Source organism: Rhincodon typus, chromosome 31 (assembly GCF_021869965.1).
Source record: "Rhincodon typus isolate 14 chromosome 31, sRhiTyp1.1, whole genome shotgun sequence".
NCBI lineage: Eukaryota > Metazoa > Chordata > Chondrichthyes > Orectolobiformes > Rhincodontidae > Rhincodon > Rhincodon typus.
The window spans coordinates 15,975,319-15,994,633 of NC_063362.1; the positions used below are offsets into that span (position 1 = coordinate 15,975,319).

General features: G+C 43.1%; 1 protein-coding gene across 3 annotated transcripts in view; it reads left to right on the plus strand.

Moving 5' to 3' along the window:
* chd5 (chromodomain helicase DNA binding protein 5) overlaps window positions 1-19,315 on the plus strand; it is a 91,105-nt gene that overhangs the window by 19,204 nt on the left and 52,586 nt on the right. For all 3 annotated transcript variants that reach the window (XR_007265261.1, XM_048614844.1, XM_020530832.2), the window contains 10 exons: window positions 1,699-1,853; window positions 9,032-9,150; window positions 11,895-12,145; window positions 12,947-13,077; window positions 13,283-13,409; window positions 14,567-14,733; window positions 15,813-16,037; window positions 16,549-16,752; window positions 17,106-17,317; window positions 18,162-18,293. Coding sequence is in view for 2 of the 3 variants with exons in the window: in XM_048614844.1 (XP_048470801.1) it covers window positions 1,699-1,853; window positions 9,032-9,150; window positions 11,895-12,145; window positions 12,947-13,077; window positions 13,283-13,409; window positions 14,567-14,733; window positions 15,813-16,037; window positions 16,549-16,752; window positions 17,106-17,317; window positions 18,162-18,293 (1,723 nt within the window). In the remaining variant the exon portion in view is untranslated. The remainder of the gene's footprint in view (window positions 1-1,698; window positions 1,854-9,031; window positions 9,151-11,894; window positions 12,146-12,946; window positions 13,078-13,282; window positions 13,410-14,566; window positions 14,734-15,812; window positions 16,038-16,548; window positions 16,753-17,105; window positions 17,318-18,161; window positions 18,294-19,315) is intronic.

The window sequence follows — 19,315 nt, forward strand, 5'->3', positions numbered from 1 at the left end:
CCTGCTGTGTTCATCCAGCTCTATACCTTGTTATCTCAGATTCTCCAGCATCTGCAGTTCCTACTAACTCTGAAACATTCGGTTGCAGTTTTCTTTCTCAAATCTTCGTATGTCAAGCTTGGGAGTAAGTCAGAAGGCTGTACGACTGTTGGAGATCTCTGCACTCCTCCAGTCCTACAACCATTCGGGATGTCTGTGCTGGTCAAATCCAGGCCACCTTTGTTCTTGGATTTTTCGTTCCCTCAGCATTGGCGACAGGGTATTCAGCTGCCTCGGCCCTACAATCTGGAAATGCCTCCCCAGCCATTTCCACTTCTCCATTCACTTTAAGGCACTCTTTTAAAACCTACCTCCCTCCAAGGAAGCCAGATCATCGCCTGATGGAGAAAGAAATAAGCAGAAGATTGTTACGGTTCCCTGTAGGGACCACTGACGAATTTTTAAAGAGATGAATTTTTTTAAATGACAATTGGAATAACTGAAGGACAAGATTTCACATTTTACGATCATTTCTGAAACAAACTAAAATCAACAGGCAATTTTTATACCAAACTAAAGAGAAGGTGTTTTTGCATGAATTAATTAATGGAATTGAAATTATCATGTACAAAATGTTTTAACTTTATGCCATGCTTCTGGGAGATGTGTAGCAATACAAGGTTAGGTTTCAAGTTAGTCGTAACTCTCCAGCAGGCTCACTCCTCTTTTCCTTGCCAGATTGAATCTTCCCGTGTCTTCCAAAAATCAATCCACTCAGTCTGTGAATTTCAGAAATGATTTTCACTAGCAAGACCCACCTCAATGACAGCTTGTTTCCTAAATCTCTTACTCCTGTTCCCCTTCCTTTTGAACAGAATATTAACTTTATTTTAACAAACATTTTGCTTCGTTGTTAACACAGAAGCAATTCACCTTGCTCTTCACAGCATTAGTTGTGCCCTTTCCAGACAGCAGTGATTCATTCTGTCAATCTCTATCTCTCTGTGCATCTGTGTCTGTCTCCAAAAGCAGCTGTCCCTTTTCTTTGTCAAGGGTTATTTGTATTTCAATACGTTTCAGAATGACTTTCTTTCACCATGGTAACCCGATCTCGTGGACCAGTTTCTGGGTGGACGTTTAGGAGCATCATCATTTCCCCCACACCATGAACATTCAATGTTGTCTTAAATTAAAAGAGACATATTACAACAACTAACTTGTAAAGTCTCACATTTATAACAATATGCTGATAGAATTAAATGGAGAGACGTAGATAGAAGTTTGTATAGATAATGATCACTGAGACACTAGTTGAGCCAAGTGACTTGCTTCTGAAATACATTTTTATCTTTCTTTCTTTCCAATCTTTTGGTCATGTTCTCATTTTTTTTGTGCGTCCTTTTGTCAAATTTTATACAGTCACGTTCCTGCAAAATTCTTGGGTTATTTTGCTACCACAGATTACTATATAAATGCAAATTGTTTGTGACCAGCAGTATCTTCGAAACAATTCATCAAGGAACAAAAATATTTGTTTTTATAGGTCAGGATATTGTTTTAATATTTAGTGAGTGACTGTGATCTATAATTAATTGGTAACTGATGCATACACCTTCACTGTCTTAACTCAATTATTTTAATGTCTTTCCTGTATGGAATTCAGTCTTAACACATTTTAGTCCTTGATTAAACCCTGAAAGCCTGTCTTGATTTCCGCAGAGGAAGAGGAGGAAGAAGAGGAAGAGGAGGAGGAGGAGGAAGAAAGTCGTGAAGTATTGTTCTCTGAAGAAGAGCCAGCCAAAGTGAAGAAAAAAAGGAAACCACGGAAACAGAAAGAGAACAAGACTCCCAAACTGAAGAAGAGAAAGAAAGAGGTAACAAATGTGGGGAGGTGCACAGATGAAGATACTGAGAGGGGAATTGGACTCTGAGCCAGTTGGGAAAAGAAGAGGATGGCAGCCTTGTTGAGGAAATTGGGAGATGAAGGAGAGATTGCACTGAGGCTGGGGCTAGTTGGGGAATGAAGGTGAGGGATTTTTTTTTTGTATTCATTCACAGGATAAGGACGTCTCTGGCTAGCCCAGCATTTATTACCCATTCCCAGAAGGCAGTCAAGATTTAACCACCAGAACCTTTAATGGTTGGGTACTATTTTGCAAGAACAGCACAGATTACAGGATGACACACTAATATTTATAATTATGAAAGGCTGAGGTAGTGGATGTGGAATCAGAAGAGAGGGAAGGTAAAATTCCTTCACTCACAATTGAGAGGTTGCGGAGTTCATGATATTAATATTTGACATTAGATTGATTGGGAGGATGCTAAGGGGTTGGAAACAAGACACGTTACCTATTAGGAGGGCAAAAACCAGCATGGGCTGTTGGTTTGGAACTGTGTGTTGCCATGTTGCAACTTCTATTTATTGAGGGTGTTGCTGTGAAGTAATATACTCCAGGGTAAAATCCTGGAAGTGATGGTATCAGCAGTGAAAGTGCAATTGTGTTATTGTTATAGAGACTGCACAAATTCTGATTTTTAAGAAGCTGGTCTTGGCCAAAGGAAAGTGATCTTTCACTGAGAATATGTTCAGACTTATCTGTAATGTCCTTCCTGAGTTGCTTGCCAACTAGCTGCTGTCTAGGCTTGAAATAAAAAAAAACTTTGTATTTATATAATGCCTTTGATGACCTTGAGACATCCCAAAGCATTTTACAACTAAGAAAAATACTTTTCAACTACAGACTTTGTGTCTGTGTTCTCACAAACAGCAGTGACATAAAAGGCTGGATATTGATTAATAATACTGCCTGACGAGGGATAAATACTGGCCAGGGATCTGGGGAGTTGACTCGAGAGGCCTGAAAGGGCCTGCGATTAATGTCCCAGCTGAGGGTCACCACCTCTGACAGAGCAGCCTTCCCTCAGTACTGCATTGCGGCTGTGGCCCTCTATTAGATGCTCAAGTCCCTGGAAAGGGGTTTGACCCCACAGCCTTGTGATAGAGGCAAGAGCGCTCCCCACAGAATTGTGTCTGGCTTAGCCTAATGAAAGGGCTGCCTTAAGAATTGCAAATTGCCATAGGGACAATTTGAGTGATTCCCTCCAGCTGCTGGCTGTCCTGTTTTGCAGCAGTTCCAAATTGGCCCAGTTATGTGAAGTTTAATTTAACCAAGAGGCTGGTTTAAAAATATATATTCTTCAAATCCCCTCTAAACCTGCTGATCTTTACCTTTTAAAACAGTGCTGCCTGGTTATTGACCCCACTGCTAAATGAGAGTGTTTCTCCCTATCTGCCCTGTCTGTGCCTCTCATAACCTTGTACACCTCAATCAGGATCACCCTCAGCCTTTGCTGCTCTTAACAAAAGCAATCCCAGCCTATCTACTCTCCCTCAGCTGAATTGCTCCAGCGAGGCAATGTCCTGGTGAATCTCCTCTGCACGCTTCATGGTGTAATCACATTCTTCCTTTAGTGTGGTGACCAGCACTGCACACAGAACTCCAAATGTGGCCTAGCTAATGTGATATGCAGCTCCTTCGTAACCTCATTACTGGGACAGTTGCTGATAAATTGAACAGTAGATAAGGATAGAGAGGGAGCTTCTTCATAATCTAGAATGATTTCCATTCTGATCTATGATTTAGCTCAGGCTACCTGCAGTGTCTGAAATCTGGCAGGAATATATTTCCTCTTGGGAGATGTATCTTGTTGAATCCATTATGGTGAATTTCCCATTTGTTTGAAAATCAGTTGAAGGTTGTTTCTACAATACTTGATTTTCAGGAACAAGTCATTTGTTTGTGAAAGTTGATGTTTCTGCATGACCTTGCCATGAGAGAGTTTATTTTGTTTGCCTTGTCCTCTTCTGAAGACATTGTTGCCATAGGGCAGGGTCCAAGAATTGCTTACCTTTCTTCTCTAACAAATGTCGAGTGTTGGCATGTTGCAACCACAGGAGCGTGACCCAAATATTCCTATCCTTCAGACACTGGCCCAGGAATGCTGGAGATGTCTTTAATAGACTGGGCTGAGATAAGTGTCTTTTGAGAGGTGCTCAGGGCCGTTTCCTCTCCCGAGCTCCGTAACTTCCCCTATCCCTACAATACTACTGAATCTCTGGATCCCTTTAAGCTTAACCTACTGCACATCCTCAACATTTAATTTTTTTTTTCTAATTACCTTGTTCAGGGATGTTATGATAGACCTATGGAACAGATAGGACTTGAACCTGGGCCTTCTGGTCTAGAGGTGGGGATATTAGCACTGCACTACAAGAGCCACCTTGACATTAATTGTTTGACCATTGACTGCATTACATTTGGGTACCTAGGCCCTAAGCTCTGGAATCACCATGTTCAACCCTCCATCTCTCACTGCACCCAGAAGCAGCTCCTTAAGACCAAGCTGTCAGCCACCTGCCCTGATATATGGGTGTGAAATTATTTCTCTAACACAGGGCAATAAGAAATTAAGATCCAATTGGACATTTGCTAATCAACCCGTTCAGAGCTGCAGTTACATCTGGAGTAGGTGGGATTTGAACCCAGGCCTCCTGGCTCAGAGGCATGGATACTACCATTGTGTGACAAGAGCCCAATAAGATCCAGTCGGGTAGTTCATGTTTAAATGTAAATCAGTGCTGAACAACATTTGGTGTAAGTGAGGTCATGTGATTTCCTAGTCCACCCATCCAGACTCCCCTACATCATGGACTCCTAGTTGTGGCAGTACACACTTGATAAAGCCTGCTTAATATGAGGGTATGAAATAGGAGCAGACATAGACCATTTGGCCCATTGAACCTGCTGCACTGTTCAATGTGATCATGGGTGATCTGATTATGTCTTGAATTTCACATCACCCTGATATCCCTTGATTCCCCTGCCTAACAAGAATCACTCCACCTCTCTTAAAAAGAAATTCAGTAATCTGACTGCACCAACCTGAGGCAGAGTGTTCCAAGGTGTCTGTATTCTCTCTGAGAAAAGTTTCCCCTCATCTCTTTCCCAAAGGACAGCTCCTAGCTCCTAATTTTAAAACCGTTCCCCCTAGTGCTGTACTGATACAGGAGAAAATAACCTTCCACGTCCACCTTGTCAAGACCATTCAGGATCTTGTACACTTCAATCAAGTCACCCCTCGCTCTCCAACCCCCAGTGGAAACAAGCCCAGCTTGCCCTCTAAACCTTGTAAGACAACCCACTCATTCCAAGTGCCAAGTAGCTTCTCCAGTGCCTGGACAACTGAAGCAGTTAACTAACACTCAAGAAAAGACCTATTTGCTGCCTCCGATTGTGCTGCCCCACCTGTTCAGATGACCTTGGAGAGTACATGCTTGTACTCTTGATGCCTTATGACAGCATCAAGAACTTAAAAGGGCATAAAGAAATTTTTAGGCCCTGCTAAAAATGTAATTTAGTTAGGAAGGTTCTATGGAATCATGTATTTGCACCCTTTCCCCATTATCAACGTTGGCCTAAAAGGGCACTTTTGCTCCTTTTTTATTGTTTATTGATTCTGAGGCAACTGTCATTTTTGTTGGCCATCGAAGTAGGCCCCATCTGTACTGCTAATTTGTTGTCAGGACTGGGCACTTGAAGGAAGTGATATTGTCTGGTTATGTTTGGCTTGACATCAAGAACAAGTGCAATGATTGATGAACTTTGGCCTTAAGGTGACAAAGTGACTGTTCTTTGGAGTCCATCCAAGCAGCTTTCAGTTCTGTAGGAGGGTCACTGGACTCAACACGTTGACTGTTTTATCTCCTCAGATGCTGCCAGACCTGCTGAATTACTCCAGCAGTTTGTTTTTGTGTGTTTCAGATTTCCAGCATCCTCGGTTCTATTATGGTTATAGCTTGCAAACTCTGAGTAATGTTGCGTATTTCTGTGTGTAACTTGTTCCAGACTATGGAACTGTTTCTGCCTTGAAGTCCAAGTTTGGGGTTGAGAATCTAAACTTGGCCTTCCTACCCCTGGGATAGTAAGGATTTGGGATGGACAGAGAGGAATGAGGAATTGTCAGCCTGAGTTCCTGCCTGTCTTCCTGGTGTCCTGGGTCCATGTCACAAGAAGCAGATCAGCAGGTTGTTATCTATTCTGCTATTTGTGGGACTTTGCTGTGTGCAAATTGTTTCTTGTATTTCCTACAACAACCACTGGTCTTTTATTTAACACCTCTAAATTTGGAAGGTGTTTTAGTGAGTGTAACTATGTTATCAAACAAAACTTGATCATGAATTATATGAGATGTCAGTGCAGGTGACCAAGAAGCTTTTCTCAATAATGTGCATTTTAAGGGCTGTCTTAAAAGTGGAGGAGTGCTTGGGGTTGGGTGGGGGGATGCTGAGGGAAGGTTAGAGTGGGAGTTCCAAAGCTTTAGCAGACAGTGTGGCCAACGATGGACAGATTAAAATCAGCTTTCTCCAGAGGCCACAATTGGAGGAGCACAGGTAGCATGGAGAATTGTGGGACTGGAGGACATTGCAGAGATGGGCAAGGGCTTGGAGGGCTTTGAAAAGGAGGATAATCATTCTAACATCTTTGTTAAGTTTGTGTTGCAAAGGTGTATTAACATTGGTAACAAAAGGAATAGAGTATCTAAGTAAAGCATAGAACCTTACAGGGCACCAATGAGGTCTCCTTACCCAAGGAAGAACCTATTTGCTCCACAGGAAGTAAGTGCAATGAAGGTTAACCAGATTGGGTCCTGGCAAGTGCGATTGTCCTAAAATGAAAGATTGAGTTAACTAGACCTATATTTCCTGAGCTTTGGAAAATAAGGTGCGATCCAGTTGAAAAATACTAAATTCCCAAGGGGCTTGACCGGGTTGATTCTGACAAGATGTTTTCCTTGGGTAGAGAATCACAAACAAATGGGCGCAATCTGAAAATAAGCTGTCGTCCATTTTGGACTGAGGTGAGGAGAAAGGTTTTTCACGGAGGATTGTGAATTTTTGGAATCCTCTAACCCTGATGGCAGTGGATGGTACATTCGTGAATGTATTCAAGGCAGGTCAATAGATTTGAGTAGAAAGGGAATTAAGGAATATAAGGATGGTGTGGGAAGGAGGAGTTGAGGTGGAACACCAGCAGCAATTTTGTTGGGTGGTCTACTCTAGCTCCGGGTAAATAACCCTATAATGACAGCTGCCATGCAAGTACTTAGTTGTAAGGTTTTTTAGGAACTCCTGAGGTTGTGAAGGGTGCTATATAAGTTCAAGTCTTTCTTTCAATGTACCTGATTTCTACAGAACAACCGTTCTTTAAAAGTGTATGTGTTGGGGTGGTGGGTGACAGCAGCATTAGACTGGCTCCTGGTGTGCTGTAGCCAGCTGTTACTCACTGTCAAGGCTCGGGATGAGGACTGAGTATCTGGCAGAGAGCTAAAGAGCACCTGCCGATTTGCAGCAGATGAGAGGAAAAGACCAGCTTGGTCATGTAATCTTGTGACAGTGTGATATTTGGAGGAACTTTGTTGACCTTCAGGATTTTTAATGGATCTATGCAGTCTTTGCTTTTTTGTGAAGCGAGAGTAGGAAAGAGAAATAAAAGCAGAAAATGCTGGAAATAACAGATCAGGTTGTATCTATGTAGGACGGAGCAGAGTTGTTTAATATTGTTGGAAGTGGAAAAGGTTAGAGATGTAACAAGGTTTTAAGCAATTACAGTGGGGGAAGAACAAAAGGGAGTATGTGAGATGGGGTGGAAGGCAGGAATAATTAAAGTGATGAAGGAGACATTCGTGTAAGTGAAAGAGATTTGGTAATGAGATAAGCAGAAAAGTAATTGTAACCGAAGAGTCGTTGCTAGCCGCTGCTCTCTGAGAAAATGAAAGCAGTAGCAATGGCCTGAAATTGTTCAGTCAGGTGTTGAGTTTGAAAAACTGTAAAATGCTTATTGAGGAATGATTTGTTGTTCCGAGCTAACCCCAGATGGTCTTATGGATCAGTGGGTGGAATCCCTGTCTCTAAGTTGGAAGTTGCAGGTTCAAGTCTGTCTTGGATCACAGGGTATATCCAAGTGGTTCTTTTGGATTCGGTTAAATGTAGTTAAGAGAAGACTTGACAACAGCAATTTGCTTAAATATAAGTGTTTATTTAATAAAATTAAGAAATGGTAAAGAAAGGACAAATAAAAAAAAAACTGAAATATGAACATCTATTAAGTAACAAAAAAAAATGAAAAAGAAAGGAAAAGAAAGCAATGGGCCTCACACCCTCTCGATTGACGGCTGGTCTGGAAGTTTAGGGTTGTTCCTGGCACCGTTAGTGAAGTCCGACAACTTGCAACGAAACTCTCTCTTATACAGTGTAACAAACAGCTAGTACAGAAAAGCATCTTTGATTATGCTGTCTTTGGCATATACAGGAATGTTCACAGGAATCTTTCAAGGTTCATGCAGCTGTTGAATATCATCAACAATTTTAGCCCTTCAGCCCATCCTATACAAAGTCCCACTCCAGGACTTGATATCCATTGAAGGTGTGTTCTTAACATGGCCAAACAAGTTGAGTATAAGTTTGTAAATTCTTGCAACCTGTACCATTGGCGGGCAGTAAGAACAGAAGAGATTCATGGTCAGCCATATGTTGGAAAGAAATAAAAGCAGAAAATGTTGGAAATACTCAGTAGATCAGGCTGTATCTATGGATCAAGGAACAGAGTTATTTAGTGTTGTTTCCACCATCACTATGCACAGGCTGCGATATCTATATGTTGCAACATAAACTCTGCTACCTTTGGGGGAACCAATCAATCAGTTGGCTGGATGGTCATTCTGCATCAGATTGGTGCCAATGGCACAGGGTTTGATCCTTTTATGGCTGGGGTCAATTCAGAGCTGCCTCATTACTTCTCCATGGTGAAGGTTGTGGCACTTTGGGTAGAGGGCACTCAAGGGAGAAGCTAAACCAGTAAGGCTTTCAGATAATTGGAAAAGAAATGGGGCAATGAGGAAGCTCTCAGTTCTAGGGTCTTGGAGGATGAATACTCGAGTAATCCAGTTTCTTGGTCACAACCTGTTTCCCTCTTTTGTCCATGTTCTTCAGGAACAGAAGTCGTCCACATACTTAATGGATGATTGGGGTTTGGAAGATGTGGATTATGAGTTCACAGAGCAAGATTACCACACTCTGACCAACTACAAAACCTTCAGTCAGTTCCTGAGGTACACACTGCTGGAATAATTGTTCGATAATAATTTAAAAAAACAACTTTTTTTTTCCCCTCTTTTTGCTTGTATTCAGTTGTGTGTTGGTTTGCTTACATTCTTTGTGTAGTTCTGTGTCATTTGAATAGGACAGAGAGAAGCCTTACCTTATTAGAAATAACTCCAATACCTTTCAATCCTGATTTCTGAGCCTTGAGATCTGTTTGCATTCCCAAATCCAATTTTCAGTATTGGACTCATGAAACAAAATAGCTGCCTGGTAATGTTTTGTCCCATGTGACACTAGCATCCCTTGTGGTTCTGGCACAGTGAAGTATTCACTAAATACTGCTAATGATGATTGCTAGTAGGACTGACCTTTCACAATATTGATGAGGTGTCTTATGTGAAGACACTGCATTCTATTTGGAATGTTTTAATTGGAATGTCAGGTGTCCTTTGGGTGTAAATGTTAGCTAATGTCTTGCTGGCAGCAGCAGGACCAACACTCATTCTAAAACTAAACACTGAGAATTACAGTGTATTGATTTGCCTTAATGTGTTTTGTGTTTACGTGATGGGCGTGTGACCCAGCTACCTGCACGCACACTCTTGGAATAGCAGAATGACATACCATAGAATAGGTGGTTACACCATGGTGCTTGTGCTAACTTTTCCCCCCCTCCCCCTTGGATTGGAACCTTTTCCCCTTCTAGTATTTATCCAATTCACTTGCTGATGTCGCCATTGAATCTCCTGTGGGCACCCTTACAGGCAGTGCACCCAGATTACAATTTTGCTGAGTTTAACAAAAAAAAGTCTCATGTTGCCACTGGTTCTTTTGTCAATTACCTTAAATGTGTCTCCTCTAGACACAATCTCTTCTGCCACTGGAAACAGTACTTATTTAAGTTGTTGCATATCTCCCTATCCTTCACTCCACATATGCAGCCATGCCTTCGACTGTCTAGGCCCCATACTGTCGCATTACCTCCGAAAGGAAATTGGCAAAATTTAAAATATTTGGCAAAAAGATCAGTGGTGGCATGAGGAAGTCATTTTTACATGGTGTCCCAGATAATGAGAACTTACTGCCTGAAGAAATAGTAAGAGTAGTAGATTCAGTAGTTACTTTCATTAGAGTGAGGCTAATTGGAAAGCTGTTCCAAGAAGCTAGCACAGGTACAATGGGCTGAATGGCATCTGTGTTGCATCATTGTTTCTTAAACCCTTTAAATGTCATTTTCTTTCTCTTTATTCTTTCTGGGATGTGAGTGTTACTGGCAGGACCAGCACTTGTTTTCTCTTGTGCTGAGTGGCTTGCTAGGCCATTTTGGAGGGTAGTTAAGGGTCACCCACATTCTGTAGGTCTGCAATCACATATAAGGGCAGACTGGGCAAGGACTGCAGATTTCCTTTCCTGAAGGGCATTTATGAACCACATGGGTTTTACAACAATTGTTGATATCATCATTTAATTGTTATGTAAACATATCACCATTTATCTTTGGGATTTATTCACCAAATTTGAATTCCACCATTTCCTTTTGTGGGATTTGAATCCAAGTCCCTGGAATATTAGCCTAACCCTTTGGATCGCTACTTTACATCTAAGATCCCTAATGGGGAACAGTGCCTGAATTGGATTCTAGAATATTGTCTCCTCAAAAGGCAGTGAATGCTGAGGGTCAGCTGGAGCTTTCAGGTTGAGATTAATAAGGGGTGAGAATAATAAGGGCTATGGGATTTGAGAGAATTTCAGCTTGATCTAGTGGAATAACCATTCAGGCTTGGGGCCTGAAAAGAAAACTCCTGTTCCTCTGCTGGGGTGATGGGAGGGAGGCTACAAGACTCAGCATCATTCAGGTTAAGGAAAGGTGGGGGTGTATTTGTCAGGATTCTTCTCCATGACTGCTATCCCATAAACAACTCTGTTGCTTACCAGAAGTAATTTTATATGAGCCAAAGTCCGATGCGATAATTCCCATGGTCAAATAGCCCACTAACTTGTGCATTTATGGAGGGAGATTAAGAATTTTGTAGTGAGGTGCTGATTGTTGCCTGTGGATTTGAACACTAGAAAATGCACCTTCAGGAACATTGAAATGTTGAGTGGGCAAAAAAAGTTGCTTTTTAAACGTGCATCCACTCTATTGTTATCTCCAAACCGGACTATTCCAGTGATCTCCAGCTGTCACCTTCCGCTCTCTCTGTAAACTTGAGCTCATCCAAAATTCTGCCTGTGTCCTGACCTGAAAAAGTAGTGTTTACCCATCATTGCTTTTGTTCAGTGACCTACATTTGGCTTCTGGTCCAGCAGTAGCTCAGTCTTAATATTCAAATCCCTCCATAGTCTCATTGCTGTCTGTCTCTGGATTACTAGTCCAGTTACTTTAGGGGACTAGGCACATGAGGCATTTCAGGAAAGGTTAGATCAGTATATGAAGGATTGTGGACTAAAAGAATATGTTGATGGCATTAAATGAAGAAAAATGCGAGGAAGCTGGTACTGCTGGTACTGATCAGTTGGGCTGAATGGCCTGTGTAAGTGCTGTGAATTCTTGTCCTAAAAGCTTCTTTATGTGGTTTGGTGCTGGGTTTTACCTGATAACACTCCTGTGAAATGCCTTGGGACAGTTTCCTACCTTAATAACCCAGAGTAGTTGTTGTTGTTGTCTGCCAATACTTGGTTGTTACCCCCAGTTTGTTTGAGTTGATCTGATGAGATGGTCTGACCAGCCTCGTCTTCTGTTCCCCATCAGGCCGCTCATTGCCAAGAAAAACCCGAAAATCCCGATGTCCAAAATGATGACGGTGCTCGGTGCCAAATGGAGGGAGTTCAGCGCCAACAATCCTTTCAAAGGGACCTCGGTGGCTGCAGCAGAGGCAGCGGCAGCTGCGGTGGCAGCGGCAGTGGAGCAGGTGATTGTGGCACCACCGGTACCGATTCCTCTGCCACCCCCTGTTCAACCCCCCGTGCCCCTACGGAAAGCCAAGACCAAAGAAGGGAAAGGTAAATGCTGTTTTCTCACACCTTGTAAATCCGGCCTTGTAAACTAGGTGGGGAGAAATGCCAAGTGGCTGGTCTGTGAGACGTACTATACTGTGTGGACTGGGACGTGTCCCTGGCCTCGTTGCTTGTCTGCATTGCAGTTGGCCTTGTTACCACGGCGATAGAAAATTACCCATCCATTTCCATCAGAAACTACAGGATGCAGATCTAAAATAATTACAAAACCTAGAGTGAGGTGTGAGGAATTTTTATTATTTATCCAAGAATCTGTTACAATCTGGAATGCACTGACTGAGAGAATGTTGGAAGCAGATTTGATAGTAACTTTTGAAAGGGAATTGGATAAGTATTTGGAAAGGAGAAATTGGCAGGGCCTTGGAAAAAGAATGGGGAGAGAGGGACCAGTAGTCTAGTAATTTCAAAAGAGCTGGCACAGGCATAATCGGCTGAATGACCTCCTTTTGTGCAGTATGATCCCGTAATTCTGATTGGAGAAGTGTTTGTGTCAGGGTGTCTGGGCGGCAGGACCAAGCTCCGTTTTGGCACCCACTATGACCCGATCGTCTTTCAGGGCTCACTGCATGGGCTGGTGCATGTGAGAATAGCAGGTTTGGTGGGTATAGATGACCTGTACTGGTGGACCTCCAATAAGAGTGATCCTCTCTGGGAGAGGAAGGGTGAAAACGGAAAGACACAAGGGGACATACTTGTGCTGTATTATTACAGGAACCTGCAGTGCAGGATGTTTTCCCCACCAGCAACACCCAGTCTATGTTTCACTGCACTGCTGTCTGCTCACAGGTCCTGGAGTTCGGAAGAAAAGTAAAAGTGCCCGAGCGGCTGAACTGAAGAAGAAAGGAAAAGGAAAGAAGATGACGCCTCTGAAGATCAAGTTCGGAGGTTTCAGCGGCAAACGGAAAAAGGGGTCTTCAGTAAGGCCAACCCCTTATTCTATTGACCTGTCCAGTTTCTGTGTGCGCGCGCTCGTGTCTTAACTGGTAGGTGTTGTGTCATTTCGATGAGATGCCAGAGGAGAAGTGATGGTGGTGGAATTGTATCCTGCCCCGAGTGAATGTGGGGATGTGGAAATATGAAACTTCTCCTCTCTCTATGCGTGTATTGTGCTTGTGTTTGCAGAGTGAGGAAGAAGATCATGGTGAGTCGGATCTAGACAGTGTGAGTGTCCACAGCTGCTCCTTGAGGTCTGACAGCTCTGCTGGTTTGGGCAAGAGAAGAAGGAAAGCTGGCAAGAGGAAGAAAAGATGTAAATATTTGACTTCTTTCTGATGGATTTGGAATGCATGTGTGCAGTGTTTCCCTCTGATTGTGGATTGAGGGGAGTAAAACTTGGCGCTGTCTGTGGGGTAGGCTGAGTGGGTCGCTGGATTTAGTAACCAATGCCATCACTTAATGAAGTGTTCAGGACCTAAAGACCAGAATCCGCACACTTAATTCCTGTTCTCTGCTACGTTCAGAAATCCCAGCTGGACTGGTGCTTCAGTGATACCACTGGTCTAAGGCGAGGAAGTGAGGAAATGACCTGGGGCTTTATGCTCCTGAATATGCGGAGGACAAGTGATTATGCTTATTGCCCTTCGCTTTCCCTTCCCATCACTTGACCTTGAGTTATAGAACTGCACACCAGGCAGAACCAGTCACTGGTAGAGAGGATTAACTAAGAACAGCTCCTGAGTATTGGTTATATAATGCTTAAACCACCCAAACCCCTGATTCTGGTCTTTAAGTTTTTTTTTCTTTATTCATTCATGGGATGAGGGCATCACTGGCTAGGCAGCATTTATTGCCCAGAGGGCATTTAAGAGTCAACCACATTGCTGTGGGTCTGGAGTCACATGTAGGCCAGACCAGGTAAGGATGGCAATTTCCTTCCCTAAAGGACATTAGTGAACCAGATGGGTTTTTCTTGACAATCGACAATGGATTCACTGTCATCATTAGATCCTTAATTCCAGATATTTATTGAATTCAAATTCCACCATGGCGAGATTTGAACCTGGGTCTCCAGAACATTATATGGGTCTCTGGATTAACAGTCCAGCAATATTACCACTAGGCCATCGCCACCCTCTTGTTAAGTACAAATTCTTCCACCCTATCCCCACTCTCTCTCTAAATTGAGATTAAAACATGGAGCTGTTTCACAGTTCAGCACACTCCCCTGCAGGACTGACCCCAGTTTTACCTTGAAGCCATCTAATATCCAGTCATAGCATTAATATGTCACCACTCTTTATTTTATATACTTAGCTGTACTGCACTAAAGTGCTTGGTTTGTTATCTTTATGTCCCTCCAGAAGGGTGCATAATCGTCTGTTGCAAGTGTGACTCATTTGTCTTCTCCTTGCACTATGTGCTTGGAGACTCTAACTTCATTGACTCTTATTCTTCTGCCTTTGCTAGTGGAGGAAGGTGATGGGTATGAGACAGATCACCAGGATTACTGTGAAGTGTGCCAACAAGGAGGAGAGATTATTTTGTGTGACACCTGTCCTCGGGCCTATCATTTGGTCTGTCTGGACCCAGAGATGGAGAAGGCCCCTGAGGGAAAGTGGAGTTGTTTGCACTGTGTAAGTTGCCAGTTTCCTGCTTTGTTCTTCCTTCTTGTTGTTGTTGTTAATGTGCTTCGTGGGTTGCTGTTCCAGCCAGTGTGATGCTCCAGTGTGACTGCACAAGAGCTGACGATCCCTGTCAAGGTTCTCGACCTGAAATGTTAACTCTGCTTTTTCTCCACAGATGCTGCCAGATCTGCTGAGGTTTTCCAGCAATTTCTGTTTTGTTCCTGTCAAGGTTGTGCTTGTTGATCTTGTCCAGCAGATAGTAGTGAAGTCCTATTTGGCTCCCATGTGAATGGGGAAATGTTTGCTGGGTGCTCCCATATAAAATTCTCCACCGACCCCACTATAGGAAGATAAATGTGTGCTAATGTTTGGGGAGAGGATTGGGTCTGCAGAATGGTAAAGTAATTATAACAGGCCATTTGGCCCCATAAGTGCTAATGCTTCACATAAGCTCCTCCCACTCCATCCATCTTACCCTATCAGTTGTGATGTCCACCATAACCGAATATCCTGTTTGCACTTATATCTATGCTCAGATGAGACCAACGTTCTCCCTGTGTCAGTGTGGGTTTCGTCTGGGTGCTGCAGTTTCCTCCCCCAGTCCAAAGATGTGCGGGTTAGGTGGATGGGCCATGGGTAATACAGGGTTACAGGGAGAGCATAGGGGAGTAGGTCTAGGTGGGATGCTGTTCGGAGGGTTGGTGTGGACTCAATGGGCCAAATGGCCGCCTCCTTCACTGTAGGGATTCTATGATTTATTACCCATCCTAAGTTACCTGCTTGAGAAGGTGTTGGTGAGTTGCGTACGTGACCTGCTGCAGTCTGCGTGGTGAATGTGTGCCAACAGTGCTCTTAGGGGACCAGTTCCAGATTTGTGATTCAGTGTCGATGAAAGTGCGGGGGTATATTTCCAAGTCAGGATGTTGTGTGACTTGGAGGAGAGCTTGGGGATGATTGCGTTCCACAGCATTGATTCCCTTGTCCTCTTGGATATACATGCAGCACTCTTGGTGAGTTACCATCATGTATTTATGTCTGTGTCTGAGAATATTGTATAATGCATCCTGTATTCTGTATAATGACTTTAGGAAAAGGAAGGAATCCAGTGGGAGGCTAAAGAAGATGATGAAGATGAAGAGGATGATGAGGGAGTGGAAGAGGAAGATGATGATCACATGGAATTTTGCAGAGTCTGCAAGGATGGAGGCGAGCTGCTGTGTTGTGACTCCTGTCCTTCCTCTTATCACATTCACTGCCTTAACCCCCCACTCCCTGAGATCCCAAATGGAGAGTGGGTTTGTCCACGCTGCTTGGTGAGTCTATGATTGTCCTGACCAGTGTGGGTTGTGATATGGGCTGTAGTAATTGAAGCCTTTCCTGATGAAGTCACTTTGCTATGGGTGTTGAAATGGGGGGCAGAGTTTGACCTTGTCCCCTCTGAGATTCTTTTAGTCCAGTACCATAGCCAGGAGGTAATGGGTCCTGTGCTAGGGAAAGGAAATATACTGCCTGGCATGTGAAAGTATGTGCTGGCAACCCAAGAGCCAGCTGATAAACTTCAATACTGACCAATTCCCAAAAAAATCAGCCTGTAACTGTGGAGCATGCATAGTAAGGATTCGGCACATTTGGAACAGGAGAGCAGAGATTTGTAATGGATATGAATGCTGGCTCAAGAAGAGGGTAATGTTCGATACATAGATTCCCCTGCCTATGTTGTTCCTACTTTGGATAAAGTGTGTAGAGGGGAGAGCTGTCACCAGGGGTTAGCCAGATTATGTCAATTGAATGATTAAAACATGTAAATGCTTGTGTTGTCTCCAGTGCACACCTCTGAAAGGCAAGGTGCAGCGAATCTTGCACTGGACATGGGGTTCACCCCCGCTGCCACGCACGCCTCCCGCTCTGACAGGTGAAGCCAACGAAGCAGAACAGCCCAAGGTCCTGAAAGGACGGCCTCAGCGAGAATTCTTTGTGAAATGGGTGGGACGGTCTTACTGGCACTGCTCTTGGGCCACAGAATTGCAGGTACGTTGTATGATTCAAAGTCTCCCACGTCTGGTATGGGCCCGTGCTTGTTGTGAAGCCAGTAGCTTCCCAAATGTTGGTTACCAAAGCTTTTTGCTGAGCAGACTGCATGGTCACATGATAGTCTTAATTTAATGCTAACTTAAAGAGACTGTCCCAAAACACACAAATCTTATGGACCTCGTAGGAGCACCAGAACTTCCTTTGCTTGCTCGTTGCCTATCATGTAAGGCTCATTGTAACTTTTCCTTCAAGATCAAAATGTGGAAACGCAGTTGAGGGAAGGTGGTGAGGCAATTCTTAAGAAATGCAAATGTGTGTTAAAACATAAAATTTCTCTTTGCCCACTCCAGCTGGAGCTATACCACACCGTAATGTTCCGGAACTTTCAAAGGAAGAACGATATGGATGAACCACCACCATTTGACTACGGCTCTGGGGATGATGAAGAGAAAAGTGAGAAACGAAAGAACAAGGACGCACAGTTTGCACTGATGGAACAGCAGTATTATCGATATGGGATCAAACCTGAGTGGCTCATTGTTCACCGTATCATCAACCACAGGTGACGAGAGACAGATCGGGTTCTGGGACATGTGCTCGCATTCAATTTGATCTGTACCTTTACCCCACCTGTCACCTTGGTTCCTTGACATTTAAATAACCATTGGCCAATGAAATTCTATCTCCCTCAGTTTTGAAATTTGGAATCGACAACCTGCATCCCCTCCCAAGCCACACCAGCTTCTATGTCCAAGAATTTAATCTCCTTTTTTATGTGGAGAAGTGCTTCATGACATGTGCCCTGAGCAGCCTAACTTGAATTATAAGATTGTCACCTTTTTATTCAGGGCCAACCCACCCCACCCCATACCAAAGGTAGTTTCCCTCATATACAGAATTGATTAATTTATCAAAGCCGTGCTTTGCTGAATCATTCTCTTGGTTGCTGAAAAAGAAACAAAACTGACACAGGGTCTGAGGAATGTTGTCAGTAAGGTTAATGTTCCATTGTCTCTGTACTCCAATCCAAGCCATGTTCACTGCTTGATATCTCCATTGCTTTATCAAACATTCCCAGGGTAGCAATAGAACGGTTTACATACTGTGTAAAGCTCACTTTATGCTGCCCTTCAATATCTTCCAGGGCATGTGCACATGGGGTAGACATGAGGTAAAGCATCTTTACACTGCCTCATCAAACACGACAAGGCTGGAACCAGAAAGGGTCAGACTCGCCATTAAACGTTCCAGAATAAATAGAGTGCAGATTATGTACAGAGTAAACCTCCACTTGTACTGTTCATTAAACTCTACATTAAAAAGGAGATGAAATTCTTACATCTAATCCATGTGATTGACATTTTGGATACAAAGACTAGCCTTTTGTTTGTTTGTTTTTCTTTCAGCTTTGATAAGAAAGGTGATTTGCACTATTTGATTAAATGGCGGGATCTGCCATATGACCAGGCTACCTGGGAATTTGAAGAGTTTGATATTCCAGATTATGACACTATGAAAGAGATGTATTGGAATCACAGGTCAGTGTCGCTTAATAAACATAATCTTACTCTTTCTTAAGCCAGGCTGAACGACTTCACTATCAATTTCTTTAATACAAGTTTAGTGGATTTGTTATTGGAGACACAAAGTCAAATCCCAGTTCACAAACTGTGAAACTGAACACAACCAATCTGGCAATGTGGACTGGTTCCAGAAAAATATCATGTGATGTTGGCTTTCCTAAAGATTCAATACAATCACCAGTGTCCTCTAGTGATGGGAACCAGCTACAGTTTCCTGGTCAGGCCTTCCCTTGGTTTCAGTCCTAGTTTACACTTCTGAAAATTAATTCTCAGGATGAAGGCACCACTGTCAAACACAGCATGTTTTGTCTGTCCCTTATTGCCCCCAAGAAGGTCATGATGAGCTGCTGTCTCCAATTGTTGCACTCCATGTGATGATTACTGCCATTAGGGAGGAAATGCTAGGATCATGTTCCAGGCAAGGTGAAGGAAGCGATATATTAATTTCAGAGCCAGGGTGGCATGTACCTCCGAGGAGAACTTGCCTCCATGTGCCTGCTGCCTATGTCCTTCTAAATGTTGGGCTGTGCTTGAGAAGGAACATCTGCCAAAGTGCAGCTGAATCTTGATGCTCTGAAATTGTAAGCCAGACAGTTTTTCTCCAGGGCATTTTACAACAAGAAAATAATGGAATCTGACAAAAGAATCTCTGACAACCTAAACTAGAAGGAAAGTTGGACAAAGTTGGGTCAGTGACATTCACCTTCTCTGTGGTTATGGGGTCTTGGTGCTGGCTGAGGTATTGAAAGATGAGAAAGAGGAAGAGGAGGAAACTGCATCAAGGGCTTGGTTAATGGGACTAATAAATGGGCAATGGTTGATGATGCCGTTCTGTTTCTGTGAGAGTTGGATCTGCAGCTCACGTGCTTTGATTTTTATTCCCCTTTTTCCTTTTTTTCTCTTTCTTTCCTCTTTTTCTCTTTCTGTCTCTTTCTTTTCTCTCTCTCTTTTTTCTCTCTCTCTTTTTTCTCTCTCTC